The sequence below is a fragment of the Magallana gigas genome, chromosome 4 (assembly GCF_963853765.1).
Source record: "Magallana gigas chromosome 4, xbMagGiga1.1, whole genome shotgun sequence".
NCBI classification, from domain to species: Eukaryota; Metazoa; Mollusca; class Bivalvia; order Ostreida; family Ostreidae; genus Magallana; species Magallana gigas.
In genome coordinates, this window is record NC_088856.1 from 31,330,031 (window position 1) to 31,346,317 (window position 16,287).

Consider the following 16,287-nt stretch of genomic DNA (forward strand, 5'->3'; position numbering starts at 1 on the left):
TTTTAATGTTTTCTTCTTTACAAATATCTTCAATAATGAAACTCTAATAAACCGATTCAGATATCAATTTTGAAAATGATTCGTACCGAAGACGAATGAAATTTCTCCTCCTAGCTACTATATATTTGAATCTTATTGCCAAATATTTGAATCACAACAATCAAATAAACCAGATTTAGGTAAAAAAGAACAAAGAATAATTTTTAATTTTTCTATACGGGCTTGGGGAGGGGGAGGCAGATTACTGTAGTGTGCCACATAATTTCATGATCGACCTCCACAAAGAAAGACAACTCCTTAAACACATCAAAGGTGATGGGATATTCATTTCGTTGTCACTAATGTAACAAAATTCTCCTTTTAGGTATCTGGAACTCATTCATGAGTTTGAATTTTATCACTTTACATGTTTCCTTTATTTGTTAACTCTTCTGTGTTTAAGAATCACAAAAAGTGGATGCAAGTGTCGATTTAGTTGAAATCAATTTCTGGGAGATTTTCTTATCGTCATTTGATAAAAAAAATTATGCGTTCACTGGACAGGTTATGTTTTCATCATAATGTAAACACCTTTTCTATGCATATATGCTCCCGTTTCTACAACATATCAAAATGTACATTTTGGAAATTGCTTTTTAATTTTTAAGATAAACAAAATGTTATATGTATTCGGGGCAATTGTAAAGTATCCTAAACAAAACAGGGTCATCAATAGGCTAGGAATTACCCACATGTGTCAAACACTGCATGCATGCATTTCCTTACACTGAAAGACATAACAACCGAATCCCGTATCTCATTAAATGATGACTTTCTCCCTTCATTGACTGTATAGCAATTAAACTTTTTTGTTAATTGCATCAACCTGACAAAGCCAAGTTAGCTTGGTTTACTGAAATAAGTGTACACACCTTTATGAACCAGCAGAAGGTAAATCTTTCTCGAGCATACATCAGACCAGTTTATTAAACCAACTACAGTACCAATTAGACACAACCTAACAGAAAGTCCAACTCAACTCTGGGTTTACTTTCGGGGTTTACTAGAGTGGACCCTGAGTAAACACAGAGTAAACACACAGAAAACCCAAAGTAAACCAGAGTGGACACAGAGTAATCCTCGATAAGAAGTATACCCCTGAAAGCAGACACTACATGTGTATTTGGAATATATACTAGGTGCAGTAATCATAGGCAGTAAGATGGTAATATAAGATAAAAGACAGGTCTGATTTACGCTTCAGTGCGTATAATTCACCCCAAAAGCAAAACCCGAGTAAACCCGAAGTAAACCCGGAGTAACCCCAATGTAAACCCCAAGTGGACGCAAATTTTCAAAACGCAGACGCAGAGTAAATCCCAAGTTAACACCGAAAGTAAAACCGGGGTTTAGATTGGGTTGACTCTGGTGTTAGGTTGTGTCTGATCGGTACTATATATATCTAATACAAATGGTGTTGGCGAAATTTTAAGTATAGAGAGTTTATATGGTGAACAACTAAGAGCTTTTATTGTAGTTGAATGCCATAACAATAAACATGAACATGACCTTTTATATTAGTAAGTTTATATTTGATTGTATCAATAGATAGTTTAGCTTAAACGTAATTTATTTGGTTTTAGTTTTAAACATATTTTGGGGATGTTATGAAATGAATTATAAAGACGTAATATTACGTAAAGAGAAAACTATTTGAAAGATGAATTGAACCCTTCAACGATTGTGGCTGTCGATTTACACAAAGTATCATTGTACTGGGATCAAACTTTGTTAACTAGAGGTTGTGGCAGCTTTGTTGGCTTGCTAATTGTACAAGCCTGCAACAAACACATCATTTACAAAATGCTCTGTTCTTTTCAATCATATTTCTGATGGAGAACATTTACCTTTCCAAACTGAGGTTAATATATACGTACTTTTTCAATAGATATGCATAATAAAGGCATTTCCCATCATTATTGCATAGACTCGTATATGTTTTTAATTGATCATACTTGATTAATTTTTTCACATTAAAAACTTGCTCAACTTAGATTTAGTTTTGGACGGGGAGACAAATACAATTTATTGGCATCAGCATTTAAACTATTAGGCAAAGAAAAGAAGATAAAAGGTTATTGAAAATTAAAAGATGATTTTGTTTTGAATTTCAGACTGTTTTCTTGAATATTTTGTTGGTATTTTATTTTATAAATTCATGGATGTTCAATTCAAAAAGACAATATTATCAAATGAAATTTACTTCCTTTTTTGTAAAGGAGTATATCAGTTGTAACCAACCTCAGAAATCCTAAAAATAGATCATCGATAAATGTAAGGCTGGAAGGGTGAGCTGAAATAACAAACCATATTTCGGTTTTAGTGTAACGTCATGGAAAACGTATTTAAAAAGAATCCTTAAAACATTCATAGAACATATTTGTTGACATGATTCCTTGCCCTGCGATCTGCTTTCCACTTATCCGCTTCTATATGAATGATAAATATTGAATGGCTTGTGCTTTTATGCGCTCACCTTTGCTTGAAAAAGCTGTGACCAGTTCAATAAAATCGGTGTCTGCGAAAGACGACAAAGGATGAACTGTAATACTAATATATGAGCCTCTATAGGTCAGTGTATAAAGCAGATTACTGTAGTCTGCCACATGATTTCATGATAAACCTCCACCAAGAAAGATAACTCCTTAAACACTTAAAAAAAATTGGTATATTCATTTCGTTGTCACTAGTTTAACAAAATGTTCCTCTTAGGTATCTGGGTCTCGTTCAAAAGGTTAGATTTTATCATAATGATTGTACATGTTTCATGTGAAAGCTATCTCTTTTGTGTTTGATGATCACCAACAGTTGATGCAAGTTACTATATAATTTAGGTCATTAAATTTCTCGGAGGTTTTCTTATCGTTATTTTCTTAAGATTTTAACACTTTTACTGGGCAAGTTTTTTATGTCTATATCATAATGTATAGCCTTTTAAATACACTGTATATAAAAAATTAATCAATTAATAACGTGCAATAATTTACCCCCCCCCCCTTCCCGTCTCCCATAAAAACTGCAAAATAATATAAACAAAGTATTCTTAGCCAACACTCTTTTAATCTACGGAATGGACGTTTCTGTACAATTCTTTCTATTGAAAGACATAACAACCGATATTCGTATCACATTATCGATAACTCATAACTATTTCTACGCTAAGGTGACCGAATGAACGCAAATACATAAACAATCTTATCAATCAAATTAAAGTTTAGATACCACTGAATCGACCGTATTGAGCATACATCGGCAATGTAACAAACCAACTGTGCTTATTTTAAAACATGTTGGAAAAATTTTGAGTATTTTGAGACAAGAATATAAACGATGAACAGCGAATAGCTTTCATTGTGGTTGAATGTCATAACATTGTGCATGTGCATGACTTTCTATAGTAGAAAATTTATATTTAGTTGTGTCCATAAGTAGTATTGTTAATAGTTAGTAATTTGGTTTCAGTTTTTGGCTTTTTTATGAATTATGAATTTGAAATACGTAAAACTAAGTAAAGAGATACGTTTTCGCTAGATGAACTGAACCTTTAATGGTCGTGGCTGTTGACTTACACCAGGTATCATTGATGTAGGAAAAAATTTGGGAACTAAAGATTGTGGCAACTAAGTAGGTTTGCTGATTTACAATTCTGCATCGAACTAACCATAAACAAGAAAGCTCTGTTCTTCTCAATCACATTTCTAATGTAGAGCCTAAACCATATGCAGTTATGGTAAATACGAATTAGAAAACAATGCAAAATAGATAAAAGCCTATATACACGTATTCCATCAACATTGCATATACGTATGTTCGTCTTTAGACGATTATACTTCATTAAGTTTTAACACCTTTTGCTCAACATAGATTAAGCTCTGACAGCAAAACAAAAACATTTGCATCAGCATTTCAACTATTAGGCCAATGAAATTAATATATGATAATTTTTGAAAATAAGATGATTTTTTTGGTCTTGTTTGCGAATGCTTTAATTTCAATCTTTGGTTTGTTTTTCATTTTATGAAATCAATATAAGCCATTGGATGTCAGATTTTAATGGACAATTATCAAGTAAAACTTTTAATGGAGAAGATTTTATAAGTTGAAACAAACATCATAAATTCCTAAATTTGATGAACAAGATAAAAAGGCCGGATGAATGGGTTGAAATTACAAAGCAAATTTCTCAATTGCTCTTGGTTTTAGTGTAACGTCATCAAGAATGCATTCAAAAAGAATCCACTTAACATTCATCTAACATATTTGTTGACATGAATCTTCGTCCTGCGATCTGCTTTCCAATTATTCATTAGAATATGAAACATAAATATTGAATGGCTTCTGCTTTTCTTTAGTTTGAGAACAGCTGTGACCAGTTCAATAAAATCTGCTTGGACAGAAAAAAAATTGTGACTTTTGTAGGTAGTATATGAGCCTCCATAGCTCAGTGGTTAGAGCACTGGTCTTGTAAACCAGGGGTCGTGAGTTCGATCCTCACTGGGGGCTTTTTGGCCAGCTTTCTTTTACGTTATTGAAAATTTGTCAGTGTTTGTGCTAACTGGTGGTAGCAAAGGAGTACATTTGTATTTTGTCATCAAGTATATAAGATACCTGTATGATTTTTCTACAAATTATGCCATTCAACTCAATAACATTTTATTTAAAAAATCTAGTAATTTATTTTGTCCGAGTAGGACGAAAAACGCTGCTTGTGAAATACTAAAAGTACAGAGGTACTGCGTGTTAATACAATTTTAACCAGATATCATATTAGAAATGGGATAACGGAAATACTAGTACACACATCCACCACCACTTTGATTGATTGATAACAACAGTTCTCAAAAACTTTTAACAATGAATATAGCTCCATTTGCTTATGAAAACCAATAAATGATAAATTGCATTTGCAAAGATTTTTTTTTATTAAAATAAAGTGATAAAGCTTTTATACAACTTATCAAACTGACGTTGTATGTTGTTTTGAAAATTGATATTGTTCAAAGTAGTAAATATGGCCTTAAAGAATTCGAATTCATATAGCATAGCATTTCAAACGCATAGCCAAAAACTTAAGTTTTAAAAAGAAAGAATTTAAAACAGAAATCAAAACATGCAGTACAATCGGTCTCCCTTCCGACGATGATTACTATGTTTCCTATATTAAGATTTTCGGGAACATATTTTGATGCCTTCGGATACCAGGAAAACCCCCACAAAGAAAGGCAAATCCTTATATACTTCAGTTGCTTGGGTGGTTTTCAGCTAATAGTTCAGTTTTGCTTCCGATGACTACATTATCATAGTATTTTTGGATGATTTTATGGTAGGGTCACCATTTTTTTTTATAAACTGTACTTATAATGTACTTATTCTTATAATGTAATAACTTAAAATGCAATTATATTTTAGGGCAAAACAAATTGCAAAATTTTAAGCATTTTATTCTGCTTCACACAAATCTGAAATAAACTCCATTCAAGTACAATGTAACCGTGTCGAGTTGATAACTTCTCAATTTCAATTTTAATGATTATCTCTTCACCTTGACCTTTCTTTGTTAACAGATAAACACGTGTACATAAAGTAGAAGATGAATGCTATGAACATTCTAATTCTTAATTCTTTTAGGTATCTGGGTCTCGTTCAAAAGGTTATATTATATTATAATGATTGTACATTTTTCATTTGAAAGCTAACTCTTTTGTGTTTGATGATCACCAACAGTTGTTGCAAGTTACTATATAATTTAGGTCATTAAATTTCTCGGAGGTTTTCTTATCGTTATTTTCTTAAGATTTTAACACTTTCACTGGGCAAGTTGTTTGTGTCTATACCATAATGTATAGCCTTTTAAATACACTGTATATAAAAAATTAATCAATTAATAACGTGCAATAATTTATCCCCCCCCCCTTCCCGTCTCCCATAAAAACTGCAAAATAATATAAACAAAGTATTCTTAACCAACACTCTTTAAATCTACGGAATGGACGTTTCTGTACAATTCTTTCTATTGAAAGACATAACAATCGATATCCGTATCACATTATCGGTAACTCATAACTATATCTACGCTAAGGTGACCGAATGAACGCAAATACATAAACAATCTTATCAATCAAATTAAAGTTTAGATACCACTTAATCGTATTGAGCATACATCGGCAATGTAACACATCAACTGTGCTTATTTTAAAACATGTTGGAAAAATTTTGAGTATTTTGAGACAAGAATATAAACGATGAACAGCGAATAGCTTTCATTGTGGTTGAATGTCATAACATTGTGCATGTGCATGACTTTCTATAGTAGAAAATTTATATTTAATTGTGTCCATAAGTAGTATTGTTAATAGTAAGTAATTTGGTTTCAGTTTTTGGCTTTTTTATGAATAATGAATTTGAAATACGTAAAACTGAGCAAAGAGATACTTTTTCGCTAGATGAACTGAACCTTTAAAGGTCGTGGCTGTTGACTTACACCAGATATCATTGATCTAGGAAAAAATTTGGTAACTAAAGATTGTGGCAACTAAGTAGGTTTGCTGATTTACAATTCTGCATCGAACTAACCATAAACAAGAAAGTTCTGTTCTTCTCAATCACATTTCTAATGTAGAGCCTAAACCATATGCAATTATGGTAAATACGAATTAGAAAACAATGCAAAATAAATAAAAGCATGCATACACGTATTCCATCAACATTGCATATACGTGTGTTCGTCTTTAGCTGATTATACTTGAAGTTTATTAAGACAATAACCGTTTGCTCAACATAGATTTAGTTCTGACATGGGAAACAAAAAATTTTGCATCAGTATTTCAACTAGTAGGCCAATGAAAATAATATATGATATTTTTTGAAAATAAGAGGATTATTTTGGTTTTGTTTGCGGATGTTTTATTTTCAATCTTTTGTTTGTATTTCATTTTATGAAATCAATATAAGCCATTGGATGTCAGATTTTAATGGACAATTTTATCAAATAAAACTTTTAATGGAAAAGAGTTTATAAGTTGAAACAAACATCATAAATTCCTAAATTTGATGAACAAGATAAAAAGGCTGGATGAATGGGTTGAAATTACAAAGCAAATTTCTCAATTGCTCTTGGTTTTAGTGTAACGTCATCAAGAATGCATTAAAAAAGAATCCACTTAACATTCATCTAACATATTTGTTGACATGAATCTTCGTCCTGTGATCTGCTTTCCAATTATTCATTAGAATATGAAACATAAATATTGAATGGCTTCTGCTTTTCTTTAGTTTGAGAACAGCTGTGACCAGTTCAATAAAATCTGCTTGGACAGAAAAAAATTGTGACTTTTGTAGGTAGTATATGAGCCTCCATAGCTCAGTGGTTAGAGCACTGGTCTTGTAAACCAGGGGTCGTGAGTTCGATCCTCACTGGGGGCTTTTTGGCCAGCTTTCTTTTACGTTATTGAAAATTTGTCAGTGTTTGTGCTAACTGGTGGTAGCAAAGGAATACATTTGTATTTTGTCATCAAGTATATAAGATACCTGTATGATTTTTCTACAAATTATGCCATTCAACTCAATAACATTTTATTTAAAAAATCTAGTAATTTATTTTGTCCGAGTAGGACGAAAAACGCTGCTTGTGAAATACTAAAAGTACAGAGGTCCTGCGTGTTAATACAATTTAACCAGATATAGAAATATATTAGAAATGGGATAACGGAAATACTAGTACACACATCCACCACCACTTTGATTGATTGATATCAACAGTTTTCAAAAACTTTTAACAATGAATATAGCTCCATTTGCTTATGAAAACCAATAAATGATAAATTGCATTTGCAAAGAATTTTTTTTATTAAAATAAAGCGATAAAGCTTTTATACAACTTATCAAACTGACGTTGTATGTTGTTTTGAAAATTGATATTGTTCAAAGTAGTAAATATGGCCTTAAAGAATTCGAATATTCATATAGCATAGCATTTCAAACGCATAGCCAAAAACTTAAGTTTTAAAAAGAAAGAATTTAAAACAGAAATCAAAACATGCAGTACAATCGGTCTCCCTTCCGACGATGATTACTATGTTTCCTATATTAAGATTTTCGGGAACATATTTTGATGCCTTCGGATACCAGGAAAACCCCCACAAAGAAAGGCAAATCCTTATATACTTCAGTTGCTTGGGTGGTTTTCAGCTAATAGTTCAGTTTTGCTTCCGATGACTACATTATCATAGTATTTTTGGATGATTTTATGGTAGGGTCACCATTTTTTTTTTATAAACTGTACTTATAATGTACTTATTCTTATAATGTAATAACTTAAAATGCAATTATATTTTAGGGCAAAACAAATTGCAAAATTTTAAGCATTTTATTCCGCTTCACACAAATCTGAAATAAACTCCATTCAAGTACAATGTAACCGTGTCGAGTTGATAACTTCTCAATTTCAATTTTAATGATTATCTCTTCACCTTGACCTTTCTTTGTTAACAGATAAACACGTGTACATAAAGTAGAAGATGAATGCTATGAACATTCTAATTCTTTTGAGTATCAATTTTTTTTCAGTCATTTCCTAATCGTTATTTTATCGGCTTTTATTTCAGTCTCTTCTTTACTTTCACAAGACAAATTTGCCAATACCATGTTTGTCTTTATCAATATGTAAGTGTATCTTCATTAATGCAATATGTTAAGTATATCAAACTGGGAATAAATAGAAAACAAAGCATTGATAATCTTGCACAACGCTTCCATTCCTAGAACTTGAAAAGTATAATATTTTGGTGTCACTTTACCTTTCCTTCAACAAGAAAACGTAGACCTTGACTGTGTATTTCCTGACTTTCTATGTGAAATTTATCTGAAGATCTCAAGATAAGATACATTATTATGCGATAGGTTTTCATTGTTTATATCAGCAGATCATTTATATATAATAATGATAATTTAAAAATATGTTTCCGAAATTTTGAATATTCATAAATTACATATAACATATTCTAAAAGACGTCGAGTCCAAATTCATTTGATCAATAACATACCACGGTATACCCAGCTTTCTTAGAAGTTTTGTAACCAGTTACCACAACATAGCAAATTACATTATATGTTTGTAACCGAGAGTAATTTTGCATTTGTATATGCCATATCAGATTCTATCAGATATTGAGAATTTAAAAAAAAAAATTGAAACATTCTCATTTAGACACATTTTCTAATCGTAAACTGCACTTCAAATTGTTGTGCTAGAGATTTACTTCAGATATAATTATTTTGCGATCAAACTTTCATTGGCAAGATTTATTCGTAGGCAATGTTTGTTCTGTAGGCAAGGTTTGTTCTGTAGGAATTTAAAGGTTTTTATTTCGTAGGCAAGGTTTGTCCTGTAGGAAACGTTTGTTCTGTAGGAAAGGTTTATTTCATAGAAAAAGGTTTGTCCTGTAGGCAAGGTTTGTTTTGTATGAAAGGTTTATTTCGTAGAAAAAGTTTGCTCTGTAGGCAATGTTTGTTTTATATGCTTCCCGATTACGACTGCACGATTCTACATCAACAAGAAATTTTCATTCTTCATTTCGCAAACACTTTTCAAAGACAGACATAGCCAAACCAAAAGACATTCAATTTATATTACTGTAATATTACAAAAGAATATCAAAAAGTAAACATTTTTCATCAATTCTGCATATATATATATATATATATATATATATATATATATATATATATATATATATATATATATATAAAGACTTTTTTTTAGCTTTTCAACTATTTCAGCCAAAAGATATGAGGTTCAATGCGTAATTTTTTGAAAACTTTTGGGGGGATTTGTTCTTTACGATTTCTATCAACTTTTTGTATTATGTTTTGTTCTATATTTTCTTTCATTGTACTTTGACAATATCTTTAATTTGTTGCAAGTGCAAACACTGAAAATGACATGAATTTATGAAATAAGAATGCATTATACATATATACCTTGTTCTTACAAATCCATTGACATAAATGTTCGACCAGCAGGCTGCATCTCATGCATACATTATTAACATAAATGGTTTCTAGTTTTATGTGCTTTTCTCTAGTCAGATAAAAGCTGTTACCTGTTCAGTGAAATATATGTCTGTTGAGAATGAAAAAATACGATGTTTTAACTGTATCAAGAGCCTCCATAGCTCAGTGGTTAGAGCACTGGTCTTGTAAACCAGGGGTCGTGAGTTCGATCCTCACTGGGGGCTTTATGGGCAAGTTGTTTTCCTAAAGTGAAGATTCAGAAATATAGGGTGATAATGTAAAAGTAATTTTGATTAAAATATCTTTTAACTATCCACGAACTAACAATTTTTAAATGCAGTTAGTATAAAAGGGGGCATGGTCACGATTTCGGTCAAATTTTATTTTTCTGATTTTATTATTTACAATGCTTTAGAAATGCATTTCTAATGATCAAATGAAATTTGGATGCCAGTCGATGTGTTTTAAGCAAGATACTGGGTTCACACTTCTTTTCATTTTAAGCAAAAATAACCTTCCTATCGTTTTCCACATTCATTTTAGGTGTAAAACTGGAATTTTCCCTTTAACATTTAAAATGTAAACGAACGTTTGTTTACATAGCGAAAAATTATAAGCTCTGTAACTCGCTGTTAACTCAACAAATGACACTCAAATTTTGGTTGCCTATTACAAATGACTTACTAAAGCATTGTAAACATAAAGCATTGTAAACATTAAAATCCAAAAAATAATTTTTAACTAAAATCGTGACCATGTCCCTTTAAAGTGTTTAAAAGTGTGTGTGTGTGTGGGGGGGGGGGGGGGGTGGGGATTCATAAAAATTTGGGGTAGACTTATTTCTCAATGTCTTTTAAATGACACGAATAACTTTACAAAAGTCAAATAGCCACGCAGTTTCAATAAAATGAAAAAGAAAAAATTATAAAGGTTTTTTTTAATAGAAAGAACGAAATCATAGAAGCAAGAACAAAGAGAACAAAAGAGTACATGTTGTTGAATTCAATCTCCTGGATTTTTTTTTTTTTATTTATTCATTTTTTTTTTTGTGGTTATAAACAATGTGCCCCGATAACAACATGAACCTAAAACAGAAAGATAAAGCCTCATAATCCTCATAAAAGGTTGCCCTAATAATTTATAGCAAATTATTGATTGAAACAACCAAATTTCATTGACGATAATTGCTTCATTTTCGTTAACGTTTGTAATGAAAGGGGCTAGTATACAAGGTTGGTTTTTTTTGTACTAATAATGCTCCTCCGTATGGTAAAAATGTATGCAATTTAACCAAACATAGGGATTTGAACATGTACTATTTCGATTCGTACGATAGGACAATGAACTATCTTTAAAAACTGTGTCGTTTTGATAAATAAGTGTCTATAACTGAATGTTTATCTTTGTACCTTAAACTTTCGTGTGTCAACAGATGCAGGCAATTTTATGTTTGAACTTTGCAGTAGACGTTCACTCAAAATCAATGCAAATAACAAACGAAGTCATTGAAATAATTTCTTAAACACTTCCCTGACGTTTTTCTTTCCATTTTAGCAGGGAACGTATACAAATTTTTGTTTATCTTTATCATAATTGACATTTATATTCCCTGTTGAGATCTCTTCTACAGAACAGTGTCATGAGGGATGTAAAAAAAACAACATTGCTTTCTTTACTTTACTTCTTTACTTGTGTGTCAGCACTAGTAACCAAAAACATAATAAGGGAATCGAGAGTAGTATTGATAGCAATAATTTTTATATTCCATTTCAATTTTCATTAAAAAAAACTGTCAGTGAGCATTTAAAACACAAAATCATTATAAAGTCCCATTTAGTCAACTGACATATTTTCTCAACTTGAACTGCACTTTATACGGTTGTGGCTGTAGATTTACCCCAGGCATCATTGTTCTGGGGTCAAATTTTGGCAAGGTTTCTCCTGTTGGCTTGCTGATTGTACAGGTCTGCATTAAATTAACCAGAAACAAGAAAGCTCTGTTCTTTCCAAACAATTCCCCTAGGCAGGACCGCTTACCGTATCCAAACGGCATAAGTCTACAAAGATTGGAATATAATGTATATTATTATGTAATTTGAAAGTAACATAATGTAGACAGGTAAATTAATTGAAAAGCACTTGGTATAAAAACATTTGGAAAACTATTCTACAAAACAAAATTTTATCACAGCCAGAAAAAGAGTCTAGAAAAGAGGGTAATGAAGGTCAGAATTGGATGAAACTACACCAAATATATTTGTTATGTCGTCTTTCAAAAGAGTGTCGTGTTTTGTTTGCAAATATTTCTAAAATGTTAAAATGTTGGACTCGCCTTCTCCTGGTTGGATGGGTCGCCGGTAGAAGGGATCCGGACTCGTCCAAAAACCGCTCCGGCCTAAAGTTGAACGGATCGCCCCAATCATCACTATGGTTGATGGTCCACAAGTTCATGAGAATCTGTTTGAATTTATATATTGTATTAAACTATGTAAAGCGATATTAAAAAAATCAAAATTTGCATTTTTTCGCCAATTTTTAACCATTGTTTTGTTAATTTGATATCAGCTCTCTTTTTTTTCTCTTTTGAAATAAGTTTCAAGATTGCATATGATTTAAAGATAGATGTACAACGCTATTTCTTTACAACATAAAATCCTGATTTTGAATAAAGATTACTGGATATTTTGATTCATCAATTTACCGGATTATCCATATTAGGAGGTAACTAAAGCATGTCTCACTTTGATTCATGGTAAAAAAAATTCTTTAAACATTTACAGCTAGTACAGTTTGTTCCATCTTACTCTCGTTCCCTTTTTGACCAATTTTCCCCTGATGATACAGTCATCGTGCGTGAAGTGGGGACCTCCTAACGGTAAATTGGTCACAAAGCGCATGGTTTCCAACAAAACAGCCTGACTGAAGGGACACTCTTTCCGATCTTTCACGTTGACCTCTTTTCCTCCAAAAACAAGGTCAGTTTCCTCTTGGATCCTTCGTTGGATATCGGGATGTTCCGCCATAAGATGGACCAGTGACATGAAAGTTCCTCTTAATGTTAAAGATCCTAGAATGTTAGAATTATGTCATAATCAGTTAGACATTGATTTTAAACGCTGAAAAAGACAAATATATTTCATTTACTAAAAAAACAACAATAAACAAATTTGGAAATGAATAGCCACATGATTCATCTCACATAAAATGTTTGGGGTTTCGTTTTTTGATATTTTTTGGCCTCAATACAACTTTTGGTCAGCAATTAAATTAATTGACCTTATGAAGGCAACTACTAAAAATCTACATATTAATTAAACAATTTGCCGATGCTTTGTAAATACCAATATGTATTCTAACAAAGTACATATACTTAGAGTATTACCTGCTCCAATTAGATTTACGATAATGCCCTTGACCTCGGCGTCTGTTATATTGCAACCATATTTTTCGGCGGCGTTTTTCAGCTCACAGTATATACCACTTTCGATGTTACATTGTATTTTCTGTCTGTGAAATAGTAGGGAAAGCTTCGGTTTATTATTCGACTATTATCGTATTGCCTATATTAAATATACATTATTTAATATAGGCAATACGATAATAGTCGAATAACAAAAGATAAATTTGTTGTTTTTAACTATTTACTTTTAAAGCAATTTGAAGCCAGTTATGAAAATCAATTTGCATCGTAACACTCTCTTTTGTTAAATAATTCTTATTGGAATTAAAATTGACACTGTGCAAATATATACTTTAATAAACTCACCGTTATGAACTTACTAAATCACTGTTATAAACTCACTGTAAGTTTCTTTATGCTATCCATCATCCTATCTATTGATTGTATCACTAAAAACGGTTTCTTGGTGATGGGAAACGGCAAAAACCGCAGAAAGGGAAACATTTGAAAGGTTAGATCAAACAGCGGTAGGGCTATTTTGTTGGAGTTGTCATCCATTTCTTTAACGTGTCTTCGCAAATCTTCATCAGTTGTTCCAGAAACCTTGTAAAGAAATATATATGATAAGAGTTAAATTTGGCCCCCATAATTCGCCATTTTTTAAGTGTTTCGGGTACAATAAAATGTTAACTAATTTTTTAGAAGAGTTGATGTAAAATATATTTTTCATCTATTTATTTGATTTATTTGCACTCACTGGCAGTATGACGTCAGAAGTGACGCCAATTCTATAATTCAATCAAAATCACCCAAATAGTCCTTTATAATTGACTGATATTAGATGAAAATTCACAATTATAAAAAACTTCGTAACCCATTGTGTGCATCCGACTAGTGATCTGTCTTTAATTCCATTTCATGTCGCTAGCGGAGGAGCAGAGTTATGACCAATGTTACTCAAGTGATCAATTTGGCCCCTGTGTCTTTTGTTTTATTATGAATTGTGTGTTGAATACATGTACAGTACCTTCATTTTTTGCTTACATATAATATTTTCAAAGGCACTTGTCATTATCTTATCAAATTTATTTGGTATTTTGTATGTTATCCTAAATTGTCATTGTAAAATATTATTAGTGATACATGTATGTATTTTGAAAGACTGTAACGATAGAGCAGAATTTTCCATTAGTTTCCTTTTGGGAATTTTTCTGTCAATGTTTTGATAACGATGTTATCATTGATACAATTTTAATATCATACATTCTTAAGTTTCTTTGTTAATACGATATGGAATATGCTGAAAAATTTATAGAATTCAAAAATTATGGTGTATCTATAAGTGATAGACAGAAAGCCACTTTCTGTAAACTTAAAGGACTATATAATTACATAATATCTTTCGTACGTATTAATTTTACCAATTACCAATGACGTCAAATCCTTCAACAGATGCGATTCCACCATAAAAACCGGATCTATGTCCCGTCCTTGGTTCTCTCCTATGTACTGTTTCGTATCCTTTAGAATGTGGGTTTCCTTCTCCATCGAATACATACCCTCGCCATAAATCTGCATGATTTGGCTAGCAATCTTTCGTCTTTTCGCCCATTCCTTACTGTACGATGCAAAAACTATATCCGTATCTTCCCCTACTATGTAATTTCCAAAAAACGTGTTCTCTCGGGAGGAAGTTACGGTGGCACTGGGTTCCTGGCCCATGACCTCTCGAATGACCTCGGGAGAGTTCAAGGACACGTAGGATTTCCCGAACACAGAGAACTGGAATATATCGCCGTGTCTTTTAGTCCACTCGTACAAGGATAAGTGAAGACGATATTTGTCGACCTCAAACGTAACACCAAACAATGGAACCCCGCCCGGCCCGGGGAACAGACGTTGGTGTCTTTGGCCAAATAAATAATAAAGGAGAGTTATTACTAACAGAATAACCGGTATGAATTCCAGCATCATGAGGCAGTGGTTTATCCGCCGGTTCTTCCAACTAAATGCTGCGATAACAGACTGAGTTTATATGTTTACAAGTGTGTCGTCGCGGCGTATGGTAAAACTTTGATTCGGCAATTAAGTGGAACAGATTTGAGCTGAATTGATTTTAAAACATATTGAAGTTCATTGTGATTATCACAAAATTATACCTACATTAAGGTCTTTTTAAATAAAATAACTAAATAAAACTCATTTAAGAATGTATTTATATATGTTAGATTACTTCAGACATGTATAAGAATGATTAAATGTACATCAGTTCGTATTGTCATTAAACAACATTCCGACACCTCTCTCTCTCCTCTCTCTCTCTCTCTCTCTCTCTCTCTCTCTCTCTCTCTCTCTCCAATCAAATTAAAAATAAACATGATGCTCATACAAATAAATAAATAAATCATAGATTTGCTCGATTGCAAAACTGAAAGGAAAACCATTTCCTTCAAACTAACTTCTCATTTGATTATCTAATATGCTTCTTAATGATTCCTCAATAACACAAACACGACGTTATATAAATAAAAAAAGATCTTGAAGATGACAGCGAACAAGATTAAGATTAAAATACAACAAAATATGCAATGTTACATGAGACTTATTTACATTTTACTATATGCTACACATGATACGTGGTTATGTCACCTTTTGTGCGAATGTAGGTCGACTTCAAGTACTTGTATATAAATGGGTTTTTTTATCAGGGGAAGGCGTTATGTTTGCACTGCAGGTGCCATTTGCAACGAGGATTTTTTAATTATTATTTTTTTTTTTAAGTTTAAACATAAATGAATTTCCTATTAAACATATCTTTTATAAAAGATTAAGGGCTT

At 31.9% G+C, this 16,287-nt stretch overlaps 1 protein-coding gene and 3 non-coding genes across 4 annotated transcripts; 3 read left to right on the forward strand and 1 right to left on the reverse strand.

The window, feature by feature from the left end:
• Positions 1 to 4,469: 4,469 nt before the first annotated feature.
• Trnat-ugu (transfer RNA threonine (anticodon UGU)) lies at positions 4,470 to 4,542 on the forward strand. The gene has a single exon. It is a non-coding gene; the product is annotated as a tRNA-Thr (tRNA).
• Positions 4,543 to 7,388: 2,846 nt separating this feature from the next.
• Trnat-ugu (transfer RNA threonine (anticodon UGU)) lies at positions 7,389 to 7,461 on the forward strand. The gene has a single exon. It is a non-coding gene; the product is annotated as a tRNA-Thr (tRNA).
• Positions 7,462 to 10,201: 2,740 nt separating this feature from the next.
• Positions 10,202 to 10,274, forward strand: Trnat-ugu (transfer RNA threonine (anticodon UGU)). The gene has a single exon. It is a non-coding gene; the product is annotated as a tRNA-Thr (tRNA).
• A 702-nt stretch (positions 10,275 to 10,976) lies between these two features.
• On the reverse strand, positions 10,977 to 15,517 carry LOC105325655 (cytochrome P450 2D3). Its single transcript, XM_066083319.1, has 6 exons — positions 14,879 to 15,517; positions 13,853 to 14,053; positions 13,433 to 13,577; positions 12,855 to 13,117; positions 12,383 to 12,507; positions 10,977 to 12,107 (listed from the first exon to the last, which is right to left on the reverse strand). The coding sequence occupies exons 1-6, from the start codon at positions 15,422 to 15,424 to the stop codon at positions 11,888 to 11,890; spliced, it is 1,500 nt and encodes a 499-aa protein (XP_065939391.1). The 5' UTR covers positions 15,425 to 15,517; the 3' UTR covers positions 10,977 to 11,887.
• Positions 15,518 to 16,287: the final 770 nt, after the last annotated feature.

What these genes read in the sequence shown, in the direction of transcription:
- LOC105325655 (XM_066083319.1), bottom strand. Translation starts at nt 15,424, where the DNA reads ATGATGCTGGAATTCATACCGGTTATTCTGTTAGTAATAACTCTCCTT. An exon ending in CGTAAATCTAATTGGAGCAG is followed by an intron (nt 13,118 to 13,432) that starts GTAATACTCTAA and finishes CTAACATTCTAG; the next exon opens with GATCTTTAACATTAAGAGGA. An exon ending in TGGTCAAAAAGGGAACGAGA is followed by an intron (nt 12,508 to 12,854) that starts GTAAGATGGAAC and finishes AAATTCAAACAG; the next exon opens with ATTCTCATGAACTTGTGGAC.